Here is a 22,977-nt window from a genome sequence, read left to right on the forward strand (position 1 = left end):
TAGAGATCAGACAGAGTTAAGGTTTTAAGATGATCCGGCCATTCGCCTTTATAAGTACAACTGCTACTCTTATCTTTTCATTCGTAGTCATACCCTACACCGAAGGGTGGATGTCCAGCGTCCTTAATTTGTTTTCCATGTGTGATGAAAGCAGGGAAGGAAGTCGCAACAGACTTTCACGTTAATCGGAACTGCTTTTCCACAACGACGAAATCGACTCCCAAGCTCTGTGCCAGGAAGTAGATTTACACGGGCTAATTTTATTTTCAGCTGTCTTCCTTGAAGGTGAGCCGCGGAATTTATTGATTTGCGTTGCTTTAGATTTGGCTGATCGATCAGGAATGCCGAATTTCACTTTTCGCCCAATTGCGGGTAGGATAGAAATTTCTAGAAACTTGAAACATTAACTGCGAGGGCATAAGTTCATCATATTAGTTCATTAATTCTCATGCAAAATTAAAACATGCGTGCATAATTGCGTGCGTGTTCAGATATTTCGCAAAGCCTACTTCGTGTCTTTGCTCTCTTTACAAATCTTAAACGTTTAACTTGAGAAACAATTTAAAGCGATTAGAGGATTAATGACCAGGTGTTTTTATCATAATTCCACTCCGATTTAAGCCGATTGTTCAGTTATGTCGACAGCTACCTACCTACCTCGTTTTCATGATATGTCAACTAATAGTTGTTGTAATGAAAGTGACCCGTGTTTTCACTTGCTGTGATCACATTAAGCAGAAATTAAAATAATTAGGACAACAAAACAGTATATAAAGATCTGGCACGCAATGTTTCAACCGTATGTGACATCACTCTGGTGTACTAAATTGGTCTTAAATAAAAGAAACTTTTAATGGACGAAATTTGTACGCCTTGACTACAAACCTTTCTGTACCAGAAAAATTTATTATTTAACATCTGGTTATCATATCTTTGATTTTGCAGCTAGTAATTTATTAATTTTTTTCCTAAGTCTAAATATGTTGGTAAACTCAGTGGAATACAATTTCCACGTGTTTCGCTCATTTCTGTTATGTTTATAAAATAAAGCCTAAAGAAAATGGAAGTATGAAATCAACTCTGATGAATCGAGCTAGCAAAACACTCGTCTGACAACAAAAATTTTTGTGTATTTAAAGTTTGATTTTGTAAAAACAAGCTTCCTGACTGTTACTGGCAGCTTGATTTTATTTCACCATGTAAACTGTAAGTTATTTGTTTGTAGACTGGAAAAGAAGGTAAAAAGTGAAGTGATCAATATCAGATTAAAACTACGCAGATAAAATAGATATGTACACTTCCATGCGAATAAAACAATTTGGAATGCAAGCTAGCATAGGGAAATGGACTAGGAAAGATTTAATGGCCAAGCAACATTTCAACTAGTAGAACTAGACATAGAGTGAATTAAAATCTAACGATTACTATAATTTGAATTTAATTTCCAGTATTTGACAGAATGTATTGGGGCACCACAGGAAAAGCTAATAAAATCAATGTCATCAGCGAAGTGAATGGTGCCGATTCATCAGTATGTTTACCCATACCAAAGGCGTGGGCTGAAAGTAAGGTTGTCGGTGCTTCATGTGCCGGCTACTTATTACTTTAACGATCAGTCGATCAGTGTTTGTTTTTCTTTCCACCGCACCAAGGTGGTGGTTGATTGTGTTTCGCCGTGTGTGTCGAGTGTGTGTTAAGCCTCTCAATCAATTCAAAACAATACATCTTTCTTTAAAGAGTTCTCACGGTTAGTGTTGAAAGTTGCTGGAATTCTTAATTCTTGAGCGAATGTTCACGATCCAAGCAAGTTTTGGATACTGACCCTATTAGGGAATGACCAAGCACATATATTTTAAACAATTACCAATCAATAACAGCAGGGCATTTAGTTGCCCAAGCTGTAGCACAATTGGTTTTTAGACCTGAAATCTAACTGCAATTAGTAGTGTTTGCTTTGATCTAAATAGTTCCGGTGCCTCTCCAAATGAAGGGCGGGGGAGGACCGAGGCGGGCATATGAATGCCGCATTGGTCATCTTTTCGATGCAAAAATAATAATCTTCAGTTTGCCTATCTCCTACCGATTGTAATATCAATGGACGATTTGACCATCGAAATTTAAAGTGATAACAAGCGATACTTAAGCAACTGGTGGAAACCAGTTTCTGATAACCCCCGTGACATGGAGATGATCAGCAGTGATTTCACATTCACGAGGGGCCCTCCAGTATAACTTGACGCGCCATTTAATCATGAGCCGGGCTGTTTTTTGGTTATCTTTTGATTCATACTGCGGAAAAACACGTTGATTGATAATTTAGCTACAACAATATAGGACGTTTTCCTTTTCCAGGGCTCAGCAAACTATGGAACGGGAGCTGCAAGAGGCAATTTTATCAACATTCATCATTTTACTCACTGTACAGTAAAATAACATTATAACTGCTCTAGGCCTGTTGAACTAAACATAATTATTGACTCAATAAAATTAATCGTTATATATACGAAAAGGAAAATTTCGGGAAAAAGTTCATTTGCTTTCGGAAGGAATTAAAGAAGATTTTATCTTGTGTTCAGTTTTACGGAGCACCATTTATATTTGTTATAAAAATGACTTGCGTCTGAGTCGATGGTTGATTAGGCTAATGGTTGATAAGCGCTGACCGACTGTACAACTCTCACTCAATAAGCCACCACTAGGGTTTTCTTTTGCCATGGTTGGACAAACAATATTAACATTTAAATTCTTCTTGCGGTTTTCAATAATTCGGCCTGGGAGAATTTGGTTCAAGTCAAGACGCTTGAATTTGTTTTAAAAAGTAAAGAGAAATTACACATTAATCACTGCTTAAGTCTGTAAGTTTCTTATAAGGTGCGAGGCGACTATCCGGTGCCGAAAAGCGATAAGTTAGGATATTAAAACGGCGTGTTTACAACATTTAACGAGATTTAAGTAGATTTCGCATGACCAATATAGTTCAAGGCTTGCACCGGATATTCATTCCTCTTTGGGTGAAATTTACCGTGTCATATCTCGTCTTTAATGGAAAATTAAATTTCTTTATATTGCTGTTTCTTCATAACTGATTTAGACATGGATAAAATAATTCATTGTGTCAGCGACTTAAGAACTTAAATGTAAACATGTCATAATTAATGTGGTTTTAAAAGAATAGAGCAGACAGTTTGACTCCGAGTCATTCCGCCTCGAGGAAACAAAATTAAAATGAATGAAACTCGGCATACGGCTACGTTTATTTGATTCGATGACGTTCGCACTAAACTTCGGTAGCGGAACAGTTCACAAAACGTTTTCATTCTTGATCTTGATACCAGCGGGGGACCTATTTTCATGTTCCCGGCGAATTGACGTTCAGTGTTTTTCATTCCCCCGTGCTTTTATCAATTTTGACAAATGTTTCCATATAGCTATAGCTTTGAAAGCTTTTTTCAGGCGTGATATGAGTGGCAGGAAATGGTACTTGAGCATTTCGTTCGTCGTAAGTAACTGTAAACTAATCCCTCTTCATTTGGTTTCCCTTCATTGAAAAGTGAAAGATGGATACGAGATTACATTTGGTCAGCTTTATGGCTTGAAATCGGTTCGTGCTTCTCTTTTCTTATTAGGCCTCTTGCTACTTTTAGCTGAACACGTTTGCCTATCGAACGATAAAAGCCGACCGAGAAAAAGTCAGGTGGCAAAATTGTCAAGATTTAATTTCTGAAAGGTAGGTGTTTTTTTTTTCATTGTAAAAATCCGGTGATTAAAAAAACACAAAGTGCCTTTTACTTTTTGCTTGTTCCCATTAGTCGACGGACTATCCATCTATCTTTCCACTTGAAAATCAACCTTCAAAACGACAGAGCCGGAAAATGTGTGCAAAAATCACCCCTCAAATATCATTATGATTCTTTGGAATTTCTAACATCGTTGACAAAAAGAGATTAGTGGATAGCCATTTATGTTATTTAAACCTTTTTCCTCATAATTAATCTTTTTCCTGTTTTTTTCTGAAGAGCAGAAAGGAAATTAAATCGGCAGCGAATCAAACGCAAGAAATTGTTGTATTTAACTTGGCAATTCCGAGAGGCATTTCATACACATCTGAGAAATATTAGCTAAATCTGTTTGCGTGCCGCGAGGATATATATATATCCGATAGTTAAGGCAGAGCCAGCCGACTTCGTCATCAAATACATAATGAGTTTCTTTCGGTACAGGTCTTAATGTGTTTTCCAGTTGTGATAGGATAAAATCCCACATCGTTGTGGAAGATTAGATGGGCTGGTTGTCTGGAAGGGTTAGTATAAACTGCCGTCCTGCAATCGTGCAATCACAACACTACAGCTACCGTGCTCAGTTAAGGCTGAAGAGCTGGAATTGTTCTAAAGATTTCTTCGTCTTTTTACAGAAGGCTTAAACGTTCTACCAAGATAAATGTGAGTATGAATGTCGGTTCATTGAGCCATGCTACCGAAGCTTCTCATGATATTCGGTCGCTTTGGTAAGCTAACTGTATCAAAGCTAGTGTATTTTATTGTGTACAATGCGGCTAATAAGTATTATTCGTCTTATAAACTAATGATTCGGGTAAGATTACTTGCGTTTTGCTGAAACGTTTTCTATTGAATGAATTCCATTCTTTCTAACCCTCGTGACTTATAACCTCCAAAAAAGATGGCAACTTTCACAAAATCCCTTCCTACTAACTTTTTTTGTGTTTGCTCAAACCAACGAACAAATTCTCCACGAGTTATGATACCCTCAGCTCATAACAAAAACATTGTTGCTGTAGAAATCATTATTGAAATCATCGTCTTGTAATAATAAGAATCATTGTTTCATTTGAGGGTTGAATAATTTCCAGCAGATCGCGTTACGGTTAACCTCGCATGCTGGATATGCTCATCTTGCTTTTAAATTCATAAACACATGAGCTTGAAATGACAGATTTTCCATAATTTTTAGATTAAACTAAAAATAGCTGCAACTTGAAGACAGAGTGTTTCGGGCCACGCGCGAAGGTCTCAGGCGCTGGTTTGGCTTCATAATTTGGCATTTCTTCAAGAAACATTGCTCGATATTAGCTTCCTACAATCTTTTATGATCACAAAATTGAACTGTGAAATTCGCTTTCTAAGCCTTGAGCGAGAGGAAAAGGTCAGCGGCCATCGCAATTGACAATTCACGGGCTAAAAATTTGCATATTGTTCTGATTAATTTTTCGTGTTTTCGATCTTATGACCCCAATCTTTCACGCGGCGTTTATAAAGCTGGTCGTTTAAAGAACAAATTGCCTCTTGTGATATCTCTGACATACACGTCTTAAAACTGAAATATTATCTTTGTGCTGATAGGTTGACTTTTGGCCTTTCTCGTAATTTTAGGCAAGGATACGTTTTCTCTAAAAACACCAACAAATAAACTCTGTATTTAACTAAGTTACGCCTAAGGTAAACTTTGGCTAAAGCGATTGGAAAACGACCGTCTGGTTGGCCTCTTTTAACAAGCAAAGCAAATTGTCTCGAGGTATTAGACATGCAAGGAATCTTGAGTTGGGAAAGTTAATACTGTATGTCAAGATCTGATGGTGGCTGCGGCGTGCCTTGAATATTACACTGCTTGCTGGATTATAGCATGACAAGAAATAATAATCTTTTGAAAAATTACTTATATGTCTAGTGGGATTACTGCAGGAAAAATGTTAAGTAGCAAAGACACCAGAAAGTGGAATTTGTTACATGATAATACTTTTTTTTTTCACGGTATTTAGATGGAAACTGGAACTATTTTTTCAAGACAATAGAAATTTCTGTCGTGCTTTCTCGCACTTCACTCAATTTGATTGAGCCGATTAATATCATCAGCTGAACTAAAATTAAGCAAAAATTCTCAAAAATTCTTTTTTCTGATCACTCAAAAGTCAGTAATCCCATGACGGTTGGATTTCAAGTACACTAAGATATCCAACCTGAAAAGACCCTGCGGGAAATAAGTAATAGGACATCAAGAAAGGAAGCATCAAATATCTATGGTATAAGATCTATGAAGTAGATAAACATTCCTGAAGAACTAGTGAAAACCATACCATTTTAGAGAGTGGAATGTTGTGTTCTGGAGAATTGAAGAGATTTTTGACAGATGTAGTGTCTTCCAGGGGAAAAATCCCGTGATGGAGACAAAAACCCGAACATTGACCCAATTCGAGGCTTTTATTGAGTTTCTCGAGAGGCTGACATGTGAATTCCTCTGTCTCTAATACAAGCGAATCATTAAATGGAAATCAAAAAATTCGCCACATGCCTTGTTTTCCTTAACTTGTTTGCTGCAGTGAACGGATGTGGTTTTGTATCGTGACCAAGGTAACCACGTTATCCACACCATCACTTGGGCCCTAATTACTTTTAAATCATTCTTCTTTACTTTGTATGATTGTCAACAGCAAATTTAGGTTTGAACAGGGTCTTTAAACCTTTACAAATAAATAAAACTCCTTTAATTAATTTATGTAACACTTTTAAGAAAGAAACATGTAAAAAACTTGATAACAATCACCAGTTTTGGATTTTTTCAAGTCTGCGTTTTGACAATATTCTTGCTAATTAACAATTAGACTTCAAATGAGCCCAAGTTTTCTATCGAGGCGCAGCCGAGTTGACTAGCGCTCAGAGAAAACGAAAGCAAACAGTCTGATTGTTTTAGTAGACACTGTAATGGTTTGCAGCCCAAGACATACAATCTTATGTATCTTTAAGCCAAAAATCAAGAATAACTTTTCAATGCCATTTAAGGTTGTTTCCGAGTCTGCCTGAATGAACTGAAGAGCTTTTGATAACCGCAATGACCGGCCAAGGCTTAAAACACAAAAAACTCTTCCTTTGTAAACTTGTGGAAGCTAACCATAATTATGAAAGACAACAATGCGGTTTAGTGGAAAAGGATCGCATTTCAGAATAATTATTCGTTTCTGAACAATGGGGTGGGGGCTGGATGACACACAAAAAGTGACCTGGAGGGCACGCATTGAGACATGAACAGGCATCGCATTGACACAAAAAGATCACTTCATGAGATAATTAGCTTAGTGGCGAGCCAATATAACACAACTTCACTTCTTGACAAAGTGCATGCTTCATACTAATCTCGATGCGATTTTAAGAATCCGGCGAGTTTTGGCTACCAGCAGGAGTCTACAATTGACCTCTTAGGATAAAAACCCTGTTCTTCTTCCTTCCTTTGAACAGAAGCAACAGTGCAGCCAAGAAGGAAGAGCGTCCAGTGGTTGTGAATTTGGAGTGAAACTCAAGCCTTGCAGAGACATACTTGTAAACGCCATGAATTCAACGAGGCTTCACCTTGCCCTAATTTTCATTGGGATGTTATTAGGTAGGTATTTATCACCAGTTATTTTATTGCATTTTTAGTTTGGAGTTGGCCAGTTTTCAAGTTGACGTTTGATGGATCGAAGTAGTGTTGGCCAACAAAGCTGCTGGAGTTTTCTGCAGCTTGTTTTGCTTTGATAAGAATCTAAACCCTCGCTCTGTTGTTTTCCTGTATGTACTATATATAGTGCTACCAACGTGCGAAGCCAGGGAAGGAAGTTGTCTTCCAATTGTTCAGTACATATATCACAGCCTTGGAATACGGAGCCGCGTGCCCGACACCCCAAATATTGTGGGAGAGTGGACTTCATCGAGGTATGACTTTTGACAATAACTTTAATTAAAAGTGATTATTCCTAGGAAGGACTGCAGTGCGTGTTGTAATCCCAGGGATTAATAAACGTTTCAACAACATAATCCTCTGATAAGGGGCGGCAATATACTCAGCGAAACGTATTTAAGTCATCCTGAGCTTTCGCTTGTGGCAAACATTCGGAGTTAATTATTGTTTATTACTGTTGGTGACTTGGAGCGTGAAGGAGGTGGAGATAAGGCAAATTAACTCCTCAGACGCGCGTCTTGCTGACTGGAGGCGTTCATAATTGCTTGGATTTCTACAATTGATTCATTTCGTCAGAAAATTCCTGTCGTTCTGACAGCAACATTACTGAGCCTAAAAAAGACAAAAACGCTGTAGCATTTCACAGCTTATTAGCCGGTTGTCTTTCAACGTTTGCTTCCTTTGGGAGTTATCAAGTTAATTGATTAATATGTGTGTAAATGAACGTCATATGAACAGTGACGGTCCGTTAAACGCTCTTTACTCTCGACATTGTTTATTGGTGGCCAAATTGCCACTACACTTTGAAGCGCCATTACTTTGTGCATTTTTTAGTCATGATGGGTAATATGGGCACCTTGGAATGCCAACAACGGAAACTCTTTCGTTTCTGTTGAAAGTTGGGCGAGGTCCACTTAACGTTCATATTTTGCAAAGTATGGATCAGTACAAATGACAGTGTAATGTTAATTTGGTTTTCGTACTTCTTGAATCATTGAACACAATGGGTTATTTCCTTTCAGGGAAGTCAATGTTTCATCCTGTTAGTATCAATTTATTGTACGAACTGTCGAGTCCCGTGATATGAAATACCCTTCGAGCGGAATGCGAGCGAAGGTTTGCTTTGTTCCAAAAGAAATCCAAAATAACTTTTAGATCAAAGGTCAGAAAACATGTCATTTTACATTAGCTTAATGGACTGGCTATTTTTTGACTGCGTTATCGCAAAGGTAAGATTTTAGCCGAAGCAATATTAATGAGACAAGTAATAATTATTGGGAACAACACGTCTCGCGATTTATTGTGTATCTAAGAACATCATTACACGCACGAACAACTAATACCATGTGCATAGCGCATGCAAAACAAAATCATCCCTTTGCCGAGTGCCATAATGCGCAATGCCAGCAGAGTTTGAAGCTAGAACGTGAGTAGTCTCACAATTTTGTTTCGTGATGTTGAACTAAATAGCGCCAATAGGTTTCAACGCTGTCCTTGAGCCATCATGCGAGCCCACTTTGCATTAAACAGGACCCTTTTAAGCACATGACACTCGGTATTTATTATAATGAACTTCTTTATCCTTCGAGCGGTTACCCCACTTTTGTTGGCTGGGAGCCCAGCAATTCACTTGAGACGTTTTTCCATGTAAAAAAGTGTTCAAGTACATCACGTCCACTTTCTAACAGTATCCATTTTAGTTGTTTTCTCCTCTCACACACACGCTGCTATCGACCATGTTGGCCCTAAAATGCGGTTGAAAAATGTAAATGATATTGAGATGTTTTGAATTGTTTTTAAGTCCAATAAAAGCTGCTTATAGTAGCAAACGTTGCGTGAGGGCATTGTGGTCTTACGCTTAAATAACTATAAGTACTGCTTTTAAAACCTTAGCCGCTACTACTTCACTCACTGTTTAAGTAAAGTTAAGATGCGTGCCTTGCCGAGAAAGAACAGTTGGAGATTCTAGATAATACAGCATACTTTCAAACGGAAAGATAGCCCGAGAACTTTAATGTGCAAATTGTCTCTACTTAAGATAAGGTCTTTTGCAATAAAGCTCTTAAGCGCCTTTGGATATCAAAACCAGAAAACATGATATTGGTATCCAGCTACCTTTTTGTAGTTAGTGGCATGATTCAAACGTCACCGAAGCGTTGCATACTGTAGTAAACAGTGTATGGCATGGAACAAAAATGATGTTGGACTAAAATAACAACTTATAAATAGTTTTAGGAAGAAGGAAGGAAAATGCAATTTCCACACATTTTGGACCTACCGCCTGAAAGATTAATTGTTCAGTGCAAGATTTTCTACAGTTAAGAAAGAATGCTTTGTGCATTTTAAATCAGTGATTAGGATGAGCTCCAGATTTAACTTAATCGCGTAAATGCCAACCAGTATATGGGATATAGTGGCACACGCAGTTAAACTTTGCCTGCTCTCAGTCGTATTTGGACTGAAATCTTCCTACACCGAAAATCGGGTATTTTGGTGATTGTGTTATTCAGTAGATTCACAAAAATGTCAAGCACTCATTTCATAGAGTTTTACAGATTCCTGAAAAATTTTAATAATTGCATCCTGATTTCGTGATCGCATACAAGCGTGCCTTGACTTGTTTCTGAAAATCCCTCCCCGTAAACTTCCCTGTTATTTATATTTAGTCTAAAGTCTATAATTAAAGACAATTCGATGCGAAATGAAAACACACAGAGGCTAATATTCAGTACATAACGTGAAAGAGTTTGATTTAGCAAAGATTTCTACCAGGCTACCTCTACCGAATCTCTAGGTTATTGATTTTTACAGTCCCCTACTAATCTTCTCGGTCAGTTTACACGAAAGCTCCAGCTTAAATCAACCTAAATATTTTACAAATGGGGATTTGTAATCATTCTTAAGACCAATATTTATTTTGTTTTAAAATTTTCATGTTGATCGTGATAAAACGAAGCTGGATCACGTAACTCTTAACAAAAACTTCAAAGAGATTGACATAATACCAGCTCCCCTAGTTAAACTGATAGCTTCTCAGTGGCTTCTGTCAAACGTTCGCTCCTTTAAAATGTATATTGAACTGAATTAGATTTAAAAAGTGCTATATGCCTAAAGTAGTACCTGAATAACAAAAGAAACAATCGAGCACCGAAATTCGGAACTGTCAATAACCTTTCCTATGTTTTAGTTGTTTAGCAATTAGCCAGTTGAGATAAAAGAAAATACGCAGAGTAATCGTCTTGCGGTTAACTATCCAAAATGGTTTCCAACGAGAAAAAGGACCAGTGCACGGGATACAGCGACATACAGTTTAACCCCGGTAACTCGAACTCTGAAGGGAAACGAAAAACAGTTCGAGTTAGCGGGTTTTCGAGTAAAATGAACTGAAAAAAAAAACTGAAAAGTGGGTCCAAGGGAAATAGAAGTTAGTTCGAGTTAGCTGGGTCCTTCGAGTTATCCGAGTTCGAGTTACTGGGGTTCTACTGTAGTATTGCAGTATGTACTGTTTTTACTTTACTTTACATCAAACTGTGTTATGTTCCAGAATTTGCGGTTTATTATGTATTTGCACAAGTTTCACCTATTCCGATGAACTTGGCTTCAGACCCCAAGTCACCTATCAAAAATTGCGAGCCGTCTAATCGTTTTTGCATAAACAGAGACCGATCTATTCAACAAACCGTTCAGTTAAAGTGGTTTATTTATAGTTTCGGCAGTTTTACCTGCACGCGCTCCCAGGGAGGTCCATGAGATTGCGAGTTTGGCTTACTGTCAGGACCCAGTCAGTCAATGGGTTATTCCTAGAGACTCTTGTCACATCCTACCCTCTAAGTTCCCGTATTCAAATCACGTGTACCTTTTGACTGGCGCTTCGAGAACATTTTTTTAAGGTTCTGCTGTGTACTCCTAAAAAATCCAAGGTCTCGTCACCTTCCTACGTATGTATCAAACTTGAGAACACGTTTTCAATTACCTGAACTTGAGAGACCATTAAAGATTCATCACAACAATACTAGTCGATGAATACAGTTGAGCTATCTTCCGCTCCCCTAACACTATTCAAGTTAAACCCCATTCTACGTGAGATTAACTTTCGGGAATCCATCTGTGATCTGAATATTTGAATCTTGTTTTCAAGCCGCTTTAGATTTATTGTTTGTTGTTCATGTCTTTGTAACCCTAGCAGTCCCATATCCAAATGCTAATTCTCCTTACTGGTCGATCGGCATACATCGTTCTGCAGACATTGATCATTTTATATATTCTCACTACATTTGTACGTGATGTTGTAAGGAGACACTGGATGTTCATGTTCTTAGGCTTAAAAACTGTTGTAGTTCTTGTTCGATTCAGTACTTCTTTCAACTTCTGACCAGGCTTTTCTAGATCAATGACCTTAGAATGTACACCCTGTTCAATAAAACAAGTTTCCCACATCGAGTACTTAGTAGGTTTTTTGCTTTGCAAGTTGCCCAAAGCACAAGTGATTTAAGTTCCTGCTACTAAGGTTTTTTTTCTTCCACTAACGAAACACATTTATTTTGTGTGAATGACGTATTCAAGTCATATCAAGTAGACAACCGAATTTCGGTAGTCGTGATGGATTTTCTATATCCATTTCATTCCAGAAGTCATCTCATTTCTTACTTTATTCTCCTGTTTTTGTTTTCAGCTGTGAGGTGCGGCCCGGTCCACAGTTTTTTACAAGGTACATCAGAATTTTACGCAACGCGACGTGGGAAGGCTATTTCCATCGCTACAATGACTCGCAGTGTTCAGAGCCCAAGTTAAGTCTTTATATGAGAGGGTTTTACAAGGTATCAGATGAACCTTTGGAATCAATCAAAGGAAGCAGCAAGGCATTCTTTAACTTTACAAGAATAGAACTTTATCCACATAATGGCCATGAACAGCAAACAGCAGTCAATGTATCAACCAGACATTGTCCAAATACGCTGCGTGTTGTGAGAAGTTCACGCGCCGCTGACGTGTTTGAAGTGGCCATCAGAGCGTTCAGGAAACGAGCTTGTCGACATGCGTTTGGATTCTTAGAATCAGAATTTTCAGCATTAAAGCTCGAAACTCGAAGAAAGAAGAGTTCTAAGTTCGACAAACTTTACTTTGGTGAGGTCCCTACTATAAGAGTGACGAGAAAGTACAAGCCCAAGTCTTACCAGCTCCCTCTACAGCGGTACAACGCCAACTACAACTGCACCATCTGCATGAAGATTCACTCAGGAACTGGTGCACGGCCTCCAAAGCTTCCTCAAACACCGCCCCGTGCTGTGTTACTGGACGGCGAGTGGGCCAGCACAACGTGTGAAGCAAGCCTGGGAGGAAACTTCCTTACTCGCCACTTTAAATTTACTAAAAAGACAGGTCAGTGGGAATGCCATTACTTCTTCTACTTGGATCCCGAATGCAAGAAGATTGACTTTTCGCTGAACGGCAAAGGAATATTTACGGGTGGCATTCCTTCCAAAATTGTAGCCGGAGCCTATGACTATGTGTTTACCATGACGCAGGCAGCAATTACTCCATATGACTCCATCACCACACGAATCCTGAACACTGCAGAACCTAAGACGTGTGGTCAAAGCGGCACTTGGAAAACACATGTCAAACAAGATATCACAGAAACCGCAGGCTGTAGAATGTATGGCATCTCCCTTCCTCATACTGAATACGACCTACTAAAGATGGGCACAAGTCAACAAGGCAACAGACTGCTGTACGTGGGGCAACGTGCTAGTGATTTATCAGACCCAACCTCTCCGACAAAAAGACCAACATCTTTCCAAGTGCCACTCGTGGAATGTACGTCATTCAAGTTTAAATTTGTGCCTCCGACCACTCGCCCGACAACTCGTCCAACGACCAGATTTCGTCAGGGAATAATCATTCCCATTGCGACGAACCCAACATCAAGACGAAAGGAAACCACCACCAGAAGGCGAACCGATCGAGAGACTCTTCATAAGACCACGCACAGGAAAAGTGAGAATGATGACAACACCCGGAGGGTAACAGGCGATGTAAAAGTGGCTTACCGTAATACTGCGGCCAGCTGGTCATCATGTGAACTCTTGTTGATACTAAGCATGGTGGTCGTTATTTCATGGTAGAACTGAGTAAAGACGTTGTAGGTTTTATGTAGCAAAACAAACTGGTAAAGCTAAGGCCGTTAACAATATGGCAAAAGAGAGACGCTTGTCATAGACAAAACGTAAAATAACTATTCTTGATGAATACGTAGATGGTAAATTTTGTTAGTTTAAGTTCTCTGACAATTGTTTTGCACAGAGGCACAAAACAATGTTGTGTTTGATTTCCACTACACACTACCAGAGTCCATTCATTATGTCCTTGAGACAACCAAAGTGAAACTGAAAATGAGCACGGTGACGTATCATGTCAGGCAAACTTCAGAGACTGCGTAATAAGTAGCAGGTTAAAATCAAAACTTGTCCAGAACATCGTTCGTTTCAAGTAACTGGACTTTTTCATGTTTTCACCTGACAATGAACGTTTAGGTAGGATGGTGGATTTCTCATAACGATCTGATTTACCTTTTCGAATACTGATAACTTATGCGGGGTGAATGTTCACAAAACAGACTAAATACATGGAACGAAAAGAAACGCTCACAAGAATTTCTCAAATTTCTCGTGTAAGGTTATTCTAAAAGATTTTCAGAGATAAAATGTTGAGTGAGAACGTCACGGCATCTAATTTATAACTTAACGTTTTATACTTTTGGTATGATTTCTACTGATACACAACTTGGAGGCACATTTCAAGTCAGTACGTTGTTTTAGATTTAATTCAAACTTCGCCAAGACACCAACTTCGAGTGATTTATGGTTAACTGAAAAGTTGCGTTAATGCTTTAAGCATAGAGGTTTTCAAGTAAAAACACTGTTTAATAAAATAGTTAGCCAAGTGGGTGTAAATGTATTGCAAGAAGCTAAAACATCTGTTTTGAGTTTTTTCCACGTTTTTTTCTAGCACCATAACATTTCTTATTTAATGCTTTTGGAACGCTTTGTTGCATATTAAAAAATAAATGTAGTTCGTCGTGGACGAAGAGACAGATCGTCATCAATGGGATATTAAATAATGTAAAAAATTTACCAGAGAGCGTTTTAAACAGTTAGTTTTGTAATCATTGTAAAATTAAATAAATTAACGAAGAATTTTGTAGATAGAAAAATTTTCAATAAACGTCTATGAATGTTAGTAAAACACTGTTCCTAACTCACGTCTTTTCTCTATCAGGCTTACCCCATACACTCGACTGTATTCTTCCACATTGCATGTATTCATGTCATTGTACGTCCCCTTTTTGTAAGTTGTAAATTAATTCAAATTTGCAACAGCAGTTTACAGTAAAAACAAGTGTTGACAATTCATCCAAAAGAATAGGGCTTACAATATAATATAACTTCACTCATAGTAAGGACCTTATACCAAAAGTGTGGCCACTATCAATTCACATTCTTTCGTGCAGTAGTTATTCAATCGATAATCGAGAAAATGAATTCTGATTGGATTAAATCTGCACGAAAAATGTGAATAAATTTATATCTCCATTTGGCGATCACTGGTTAAAATTTTTGCGAACGTGAGAGAAAATAAATCCCAAGCAAAAATACTCGGGTGGGGGAGGTACTCCCTTATATAAGCTATACAATTATGTGCAGCATCAAAGGGTATGGTTTTTGAGCCGTTTTGGTGTGAAATAGGTTATGGTTTGTACACTTGGGTCAGCAGTTAGCTGTAATTTGGCTTGAAAAAAAAAAACACTTTGGTGATCATTATTATTCATCTCTTGGGAAGGGCAATTTTATAACGTTAGATATTTTATGGCCTTCTCAAATGTTTACTCAAACCAAAGCAGTTCTTGGACAGGGTCTCGTCTGATAAAGGGTATCCATGTTTGGTCTGCTCTGAAATAGCGTGAGGGTTTGGAACAAGGAAATAAATCAAATATTAAAATGTACTAACTGCACTTCATTTTCTTCATATTTACTTCACGCTGATAGTTATTTGACATCGTTACACATCGATATCATCTAACTCACGCCCGCTAAACTAAATGTGGAGATCGGGACGAAGCCCATCATGCACGATAGGCAATAATAGATGCCGATTTTCGCAGAACTTCGAATGGCTTCAAACCATTCGAAGTTAAATCTAATTAAATCTAACCGCTCTGATCGACGAGTTTTCCCAAATTTTTTAGCAAACTGAACTTGCGGTTGGAATATATACGCACAAAAAGTCCACGACGGCCGTAATTGGATGATTTTTTTTATTATTGCATTGGCGAAAATCGCTGTGTCATGGTGACTTGATGATACCAGGAGCTCCTGGTGATATGATATTTCACAGGTCTTGATATTCCTAAGATGGTGAAAGCTAAACAAAATATCCAAATTGAAGATACCTTTTTGAAATTTTGAATATACCAAGTACAAAACTGTTGAATTATTGATTGAATAATCGCTTTTTGATTGGTTTTTTAAGTGACGGGGAATTGCCGCCAGCTCTGGGGATGTGCGAATGAGGTCAAATTGTTAAACCAACTGAGTGTAAAAATAATGAGAACTGAGGCTGTAAGAATAAAATTGTGATTTATAATTAATTTCCTCGGCAAAGTACCTTACAGTCAAAAAAGCGCAAGCGTTATTTAGTAACGAACAAAATGCCTGATGCACAAATGTTTGCAAAACATACACGTGTACTTGTTTGACATAAAAATGAGATCTCCGTGTCCTCGTTACGCGTTTCGTCACCCCAAAATGGGTCCTTTACAAAATCTTTTACACCAAACTGACTGACGCAACCACAAAATAGCTAACCCACCCTCCAAAAGTCATCAGACCGCAAAAGGGCCTTCGCCCTCCCCGTAATTTACTATTTTACCCCCACCCCCCCGTCCCCACCCCTCAGGGAAACCTACCTATACTGAAAGCTGAAATGAATTTAGTATTACAGATATTAGAGCCATTCAGATGCTTATATTGCAGAAATATAGCTTTGTAATTTTCTTTGAAATCATTTTCAATTCACTTTCTGTTAAATCACAGTTTTTTTTATGAATAATGCTTGTTTTGGATACAGATATATGATGTATCGAAATGCTTCTTATTTTGACTGTTTTGAGTGTTACGGCAGAATTTGAAATCATGCATTGATACTGTTACAACAATCCCTCCCCAGGCACTTGTCAGCGGACTTGGCCATACAATGTCTTTGTATTGCCCAAAATATCCCTGTGGTCGACCCTAGGGGGAAGATTGTGATATTTGCAATGGACAGTTATTTTCACTTGCCATTCTCTTCGCTGCTCTCAACGAACCGAGCGCCTTGAACAGACCATCACATGCACACTGTAACGAGGCTTGTAATTGTAGTGTTAATCCCTCTATAACTTGTGTTTTATTTGTCTTTTAAGACAACTTAAAAGTTACATGGAATCGCCTTAAATTGCCTAAGATCGCCTTTTTTTAAAGTTGAATCTAAAAATCGCCCAAGGTCACCGGATGTCATCATAGTTTTCCTCCCAATTTTTCTAAAACCCCTTGAGTTGCTACAAATGGCCTCATGTCTCCCAATATTATAATGGCTAAAAGTTTTGAAGTATGCCTCTGAAATATGTCTTTATATTTCCGGTTAAAGTTTGCTTGGATTCTTTTCTGAGTTTAATCCTGTAATAGAACTCTGAACAGGATTAATGTTAAACCCACAAACATTGTTACAGGAAACAATGTTGACTTTTAGAAGATGCTTGGTGGGTAAGAGGTACGGCACAACAGACAACTAAACAGCAAATTACTAGGATGCCAAAAAGACTCCATCTGTCCCAGGCATGAAATGTTACTCTCTCTCTTTTTTCATTTTTAAATGTTTGGAAACCCTGGGCTGTTTCTTTCGGGATTTACTAACAACCGTAAAATTTTATTGCTTCTTTGGAAGGTGCACTACTTTCGGGAAGTCGTAACTTTCAGAACCTACTGGTATTTTTTAATTTTTTTTTTTTTACTTTTAACCAAGACTTGGGCGTTACACAGCACCCAGAACATTGTCACTGATCCAATTAACACTAGTTCCGGTCTCACCCCTCTTATTTCTCACAAACAATGCAAGGAAGCCAACCTTTTATAGTTTCAACAAAATAATCAGCTTACTCATATCATGGCAAAGTTCAAAAGCGAATTATAACACCTCTGTTAGTTTGCAAGGAATCTCAAAAACTCTTAATGGAATTTTTCCACCTGTAACAGAATCTTATGACAGATATTTCGAAGAGAGTTTACTTTGTACTCTTTCTTATGATGGAATTTTAAAGAAATAAATCGGAGATTTTTAAGTCTTTAAATCTTTTCTTTAAGTATGAGAATAGTCAAAGTCAAATCTCGAGGACAAAACTTCGTAAACAGAAAGCCGCGCTAAAAGTTAATATCGAAAGTAATATAAAAGTGTCAAATGACCAGTCAAACATGAAGTACTTTTAAGACAATATATACTTGCGTTAAATCTTGGGTACAAGTGAGAATAAGACAACTAGGTTATTTAATTCCGAGTGTGTTTGCTAGCTTCATGCTAGCTGGATTCTGCTTTGAATAAAACTCTCCTTGCCTGAAAATCTCTAGTTCACCTTGCCTTGAAAAGAAGTAAACCGGCTTCCCTTCTGTTAACAGAGCTTTTTACAGTAGCTAGAACCAACATAGATGCACGCAAAATATTATTAATAAACATATTGGGATTAACGTATGTAGCATTGGGCAATAGAAGCTTAGTTTCTCCAATTTAGTGGATTTCCGTTCGTAATTTAAGTTTCATTTTCAAACTGAACGTGCAGTATGCTATGCACATAAATCCCGATCGGTGTTTCCAGACTTCCTTCAGAATTCAGGTCGCATAACGTGACCTACATGTGTCTAACCCCCCCCCCCCCCCCGGTTGTCTAGCCACTTATAAAGCACTAGTGATTAAATAATCTTGCTTAACTACCCCGTAATACGTTACTAGTAAGGCATAAGGTGAAAGATTAAAACTGTACTACAGGAAGGAAGAAATTTAACAAACTCTTGTGGTGCTTGTGAAAAGACGCTAACTTCCCAAATGACTTAAGTCCTGTCGTGCGCCAGTCTCCTTCGCAGCCGCTTTTTGGGACGTCACGCAACGGGAGCGTTGCGTGACGTCCCAAAAAGTGGCTGCGAGGGAGTAGTCGTGCGCTGTCCTACCTTTTTTAACACTAATGACCAACAAAACTTAAAAAATAACCTTGAAAATGATATTGATTCAAGGTTACTTTCCCTAACAAACATCTCCGTACAGAAGATAAGGTGGAGTCAGTGGGAATAGACAATCTATTGGTCTTTTTCAATCGAGTAGACAATGTAATCTATCACAAGCATGTATACGTTCTCCTGAAGCTGTCAACCAGAGCCATGTGGACGGTCGTTATTTTAATATAATGCCACGAAAGACTACTTCCTTCGGCCGACCTTTCTATTATTTGTTTCTTTTTCTAAGAACGTTCATTTGAAGCAAAGAAAACTTTAAATTTTACTTGTAAACACATTGAGAAAGACGCAAGGCTGAAATTAGGGTAAAAACCGTATGTTTTCCCATTGTGAGAATATTAATAATATATTATACTGACTGTAATCACTTTAAAATTGAGACAATTATTTTGCCATATACAAGTTATTCTTTTCAGACGGAATATTTTACCATTATCAGTAAAAAGTCTTGGCTGGCTTAGAGTCAAGTATCGGAATCATAAAAAAATGAATTTGCCTTTTATTTCGGCTTTGAGCTCAGTTGATCAGTCTCCAAGTGATATAGTGGAACGGAGTTAACATCCTGATCTTTCAGCGACAGACGGCTAGAAAAGTTTTTTTTTGCAAAAGTTTTTATTTATAATAAGCGTGCATACCACGTTAAATAAAGATTGTGATTGTGATTGTGAATTGTCTCTATCTCTGAGGACTATCACGGCTGGTCATGACGAGCAAGGAGCAAAAAGCTCAGTTGAGTTAATTATTTTAGGGATTAACTTTTAACCCTGATGGAGTTGTGCGCGAAAATCCCACCTGAAACTAGATAATAAATCATTTAATTGCATTATTCCTTTAATTTAGTGATAGCAACTTGGCAAGGAACCTTTGCCGCTGCATGTTGCCTCACAACGTTTCTTTTGGAAAGCAAACCGCTCACGAGTTTTACGTTAATTTATAAAGTCATCGAAGAGTAAGGTAGAATGGTAGAATAGATACCCAGCAGACTTGAAGATTATATTGAATGGCGGCTTAAGGAAGGATTGACCATAAGTAAGTTTAACAAGTGATTTAGCGATCTGGGAAGAATTGTTTGCAAATTGTATAAGTTTTATTCATGAATGTAGTCAAGAGAGGATGTAGTCCATCAGATTGGTCCTTTCTAATATCGACACAACAATTACAAACAAAACAATTCTCAGCGTGAGAAATTAACGACACGAAGAGCACCAAAATATTCAAAGCCTAACACCGTTGGAATACAACTAAAAATGCGAGTATTTCTGTCAAGCAAGTAAATCAGTTATAGTAAAATATCTAGAAAAATACGCGAATACGGTGTTGTATTCTGTACCCAGGGGTATCACGTCCTCTCATTTGCGTGCACTTACTCACGTAATATTTCCTGAACAAACTAATAAGACTCCACCGCATTGTTTATTGAGTACAGATAAGGTTACTACTTCAGTTGCGGTTTTTGAACGTAATTTAGATTATGTTTAGTCTGATAAAGAGGCGTTTTTAGCACTTGAATTCTTACCGAGGCGTATCCAGTCTGCCTTGGCATAGTTTGATTGATCAGAATTTCCGACCACCACTTGAAAATTTTCAATTGCTCTCTTTCCTATTTGATGTGTAGAATTTACAACTTCTTCATTAAATATTTATATGAAAAGACCGAGAACGCGCTGAACCAATCAAGTTGAAACACAATTCGTGATTTTTCGCGTTCTTATATATATTAACCCGATTAAAACAATCAAAAGCGGAGTAAAACTTCCTTTGAAGAGTCGATACATGTTATTGCTTTGCATTTTGACTAAACTAAATGAGTCCTTGAGCCTTTTTATTGTTGCACTGTCTGAGACAGGAGCAAGATTAGCATGATCAGTCATGATTCACTAATTCGACTCTGATCTGACGGTTAAAATGAAATTCGTGAATTCAGCGTTATCAACATCAAAAAGTCCCCTAAAAATAATAGTCATGTGTCAATTCTTGCCTTCATCAAAAATAATTTTCGAGTTTTTTTCGTTAGAGTGAAATTTTAAAAAGTTCATATTGATCTTTCAGAAGTGTATACGTGTAAAACCTGAAGCTGCCTGATGAGCCATCGGGACGGACTGGGAACGAGAAGAATAGTCGTAGAAAATCGATGAATTTGTGTGCCTAAAAGGTTAAGATTATATCAGAGCTTTCCAAAAGCTAAATCACTGCTTTGTTTTTTATTGTCCCATAAAGACAAAACAAAACTGTGAGTATTCTGTCTCCACTACACAAGAAATCGCTTCAAGCCAAATATGTTATTTAGGACGGCCTGGCAGGAACCAACAAGACGAAATATGGCATGCCCCTATACATGGTGAGCTTTAAAAAGAAAGTGTACAGCAGTCCTCACGTATACCGACTGACAATCAAGATTCTCCTGAACTATTTGTATCCCGATATACAAGTCATTGTGTTCTGGGCTACTGATATTTGTCCCATAATAAATTGGGAAACGCAATTTAGTCAATATTACTTGGGTTGTAAGCTCAGCCTAACTGGCTCTTAATATATTTTGGAGATTTGTAGGTCTGGCCAACCGCTTTTCGAGGAGTTGGGGATCCACCGGGGAAGGTTTTGAGATCAAGATCCTAGGAAATATTTCTCATTTCGACTTTCTGGCGATTCTGTGTGTATTTCGAAAGCTGTTAACGTTAAATAATTACATTTCACAACAAGGAATTGCGTGAATTTTCGCCCTTCCATACCGGACTTTTCTTTAACAGCACATGTCGTTGTGCGTTTCTGTCACCTGGCTAACCCAGAAGGCTCTACAGTTTGCACTTGCTAGATGAGTCCTGATCTTATCAGAAAAGGGAGTTGCGAGATGTATAATGCTAAGATATGTTTAAAATTGCATCCTTTTTAATCTTGAAAGTGCATCAGCTTGAATTTTTTCTATTGTACATATTAAAAATACGAGTAGGAAGAAAAAAAAAGTAGGCCCGGGCCTACGGGTCTATAGGCTAGATAATAATAAGATACGCCCCTGCCAACATATTTCCCTCAACATAACTGGTACTAAGTCGTAGTTGTATTTCCCAAGCTTCACAGACACTAAGCCTACATGCTTACTTGGGAATGTAAGCCAAGAATGACTTGTTATGACAGTCCTGTTAATTTTAAACACGTTTATTATTTATGTCATGGTACTTATTTGGGGTAGTATTATCTCCGGAAAGGACTGCTGTATGCAAAAGATGAGGTTAGAATGTGATTAGAATGGAGGCCAGATAAAAACTGCTGTGGGACCCCTGTGGGGGAAAATGTACAGGAAATCTAGGTAGAAACCAAGGCTCAAACTCCAAGCGGTTAGAAGCACATTAAATTCGAGGTTTTACAGAAGAAAAAACAGCCGATTCTGAAGCCTGGATGACCACCACTTATAATGCAACTATGAGATATGCCCTGGCCTCTTACCCAGGCCCTGTTGTATTTCGTGCGGACAAAATATTTTTTCAGCTTTCCTTGCAAGTTCATTCAGAAGCGATATATCGAAAAGACAGGAATCTCGAGATTGCAGAGAAACAGAGTACAGCTAGTGGCTCTAGCAACGGATTTTGATCATAAAAAGCAAAGCCAGACAAATACAGCTTTTTTATTTATTACCAAAGGTCAAAATAGCTTTAACCTGATCACTGCGCGTGCAGTAATTCTGTTAAAATGATTCGGTAATCCGGATTCAAAGTCATTGATAGGCAAGTCGGGGCGTTTTACATCAATAATAACTCCCCATCGTTACTTGATGTGCCGCAAAACGAATCCTTTTAGCTCTGAATTAAGCCCTCCGCATTAGCTAGAGTGATAAAAGATCAAACATAGGAAAGTTGCGCCTGTAAAACGATTTGAAGTCAGACTTGCTGCAGAAAGGAGAAGTTATAACAGGCGGCAAAATTCAAGTGGCTATCCGACAGATATTGAAGACTTATTGAGTTAGGCGTCACCTGACACCATAACTATGGTTACGAAAAGCGGTTCGTGTGTTTTCAGGAGCATGTTTATAGTTTTCCGTCTTAATATTTCAGTTATTATATTTTGTTGGAATTATTTAAAGGATATATTACTCTCACTGCACACACATGCCATTCATCGTGTTTGTCAAGCCATGTTCAATATGGCGCACGAAAGAAAATAAACCGTACAAGTTTGACAGATTTATCAGCAAGAAACAATGCTGTTTTCGAACGATGATAGATGG

The 22,977-nt window shown here is 38.0% G+C and overlaps 1 protein-coding gene and 1 long non-coding RNA gene across 4 annotated transcripts in view; one reads left to right on the forward strand and one right to left on the reverse strand.

The window, feature by feature from the left end:
• The window catches only part of LOC144650107 (uncharacterized), a 150,855-nt gene that overhangs the window by 75,382 nt on the left and 52,496 nt on the right, over positions 1-22,977 (reverse strand). The gene's annotated exons all lie outside the window — the stretch shown is intronic.
• Positions 100-14,688, forward strand: LOC144650020 (protein APCDD1-like). Of its 3 annotated transcripts, none has more exons than XM_078509651.1 (4): positions 100-285; positions 7,245-7,386; positions 7,571-7,697; positions 12,116-14,688. In XM_078509651.1, exons 2-4 carry the CDS (start codon positions 7,335-7,337, stop codon positions 13,566-13,568), a joined length of 1,632 nt encoding a protein of 543 aa, XP_078365777.1. In that variant the 5' UTR covers positions 100-285; positions 7,245-7,334; the 3' UTR covers positions 13,569-14,688. The 3 variants fall into 3 exon arrangements, with proteins under 3 accessions (XP_078365777.1, XP_078365776.1, XP_078365775.1); XM_078509650.1 differs by lacking the exon at positions 100-285 and adding an exon at positions 3,763-4,439; XM_078509649.1 differs by lacking the exon at positions 100-285 and having other exon boundaries at positions 4,465-7,386.

Source organism: Oculina patagonica, chromosome 4 (assembly GCF_052425735.1).
Source record: "Oculina patagonica isolate OP01 chromosome 4, crgOcupat, whole genome shotgun sequence".
Lineage (NCBI taxonomy): Eukaryota > Metazoa > Cnidaria > Anthozoa > Scleractinia > Oculinidae > Oculina > Oculina patagonica.

What these genes read in the sequence shown, in the direction of transcription:
- LOC144650020 (XM_078509651.1), top strand. Translation starts at nt 7,335, where the DNA reads ATGAATTCAACGAGGCTTCACCTTGCCCTAATTTTCATTGGGATGTTA. An exon ending in TTTCATTGGGATGTTATTAG is followed by an intron (nt 7,387 to 7,570) that starts GTAGGTATTTAT and finishes TACTATATATAG; the next exon opens with TGCTACCAACGTGCGAAGCC. An exon ending in GGAGAGTGGACTTCATCGAG is followed by an intron (nt 7,698 to 12,115) that starts GTATGACTTTTG and finishes TTTTGTTTTCAG; the next exon opens with CTGTGAGGTGCGGCCCGGTC.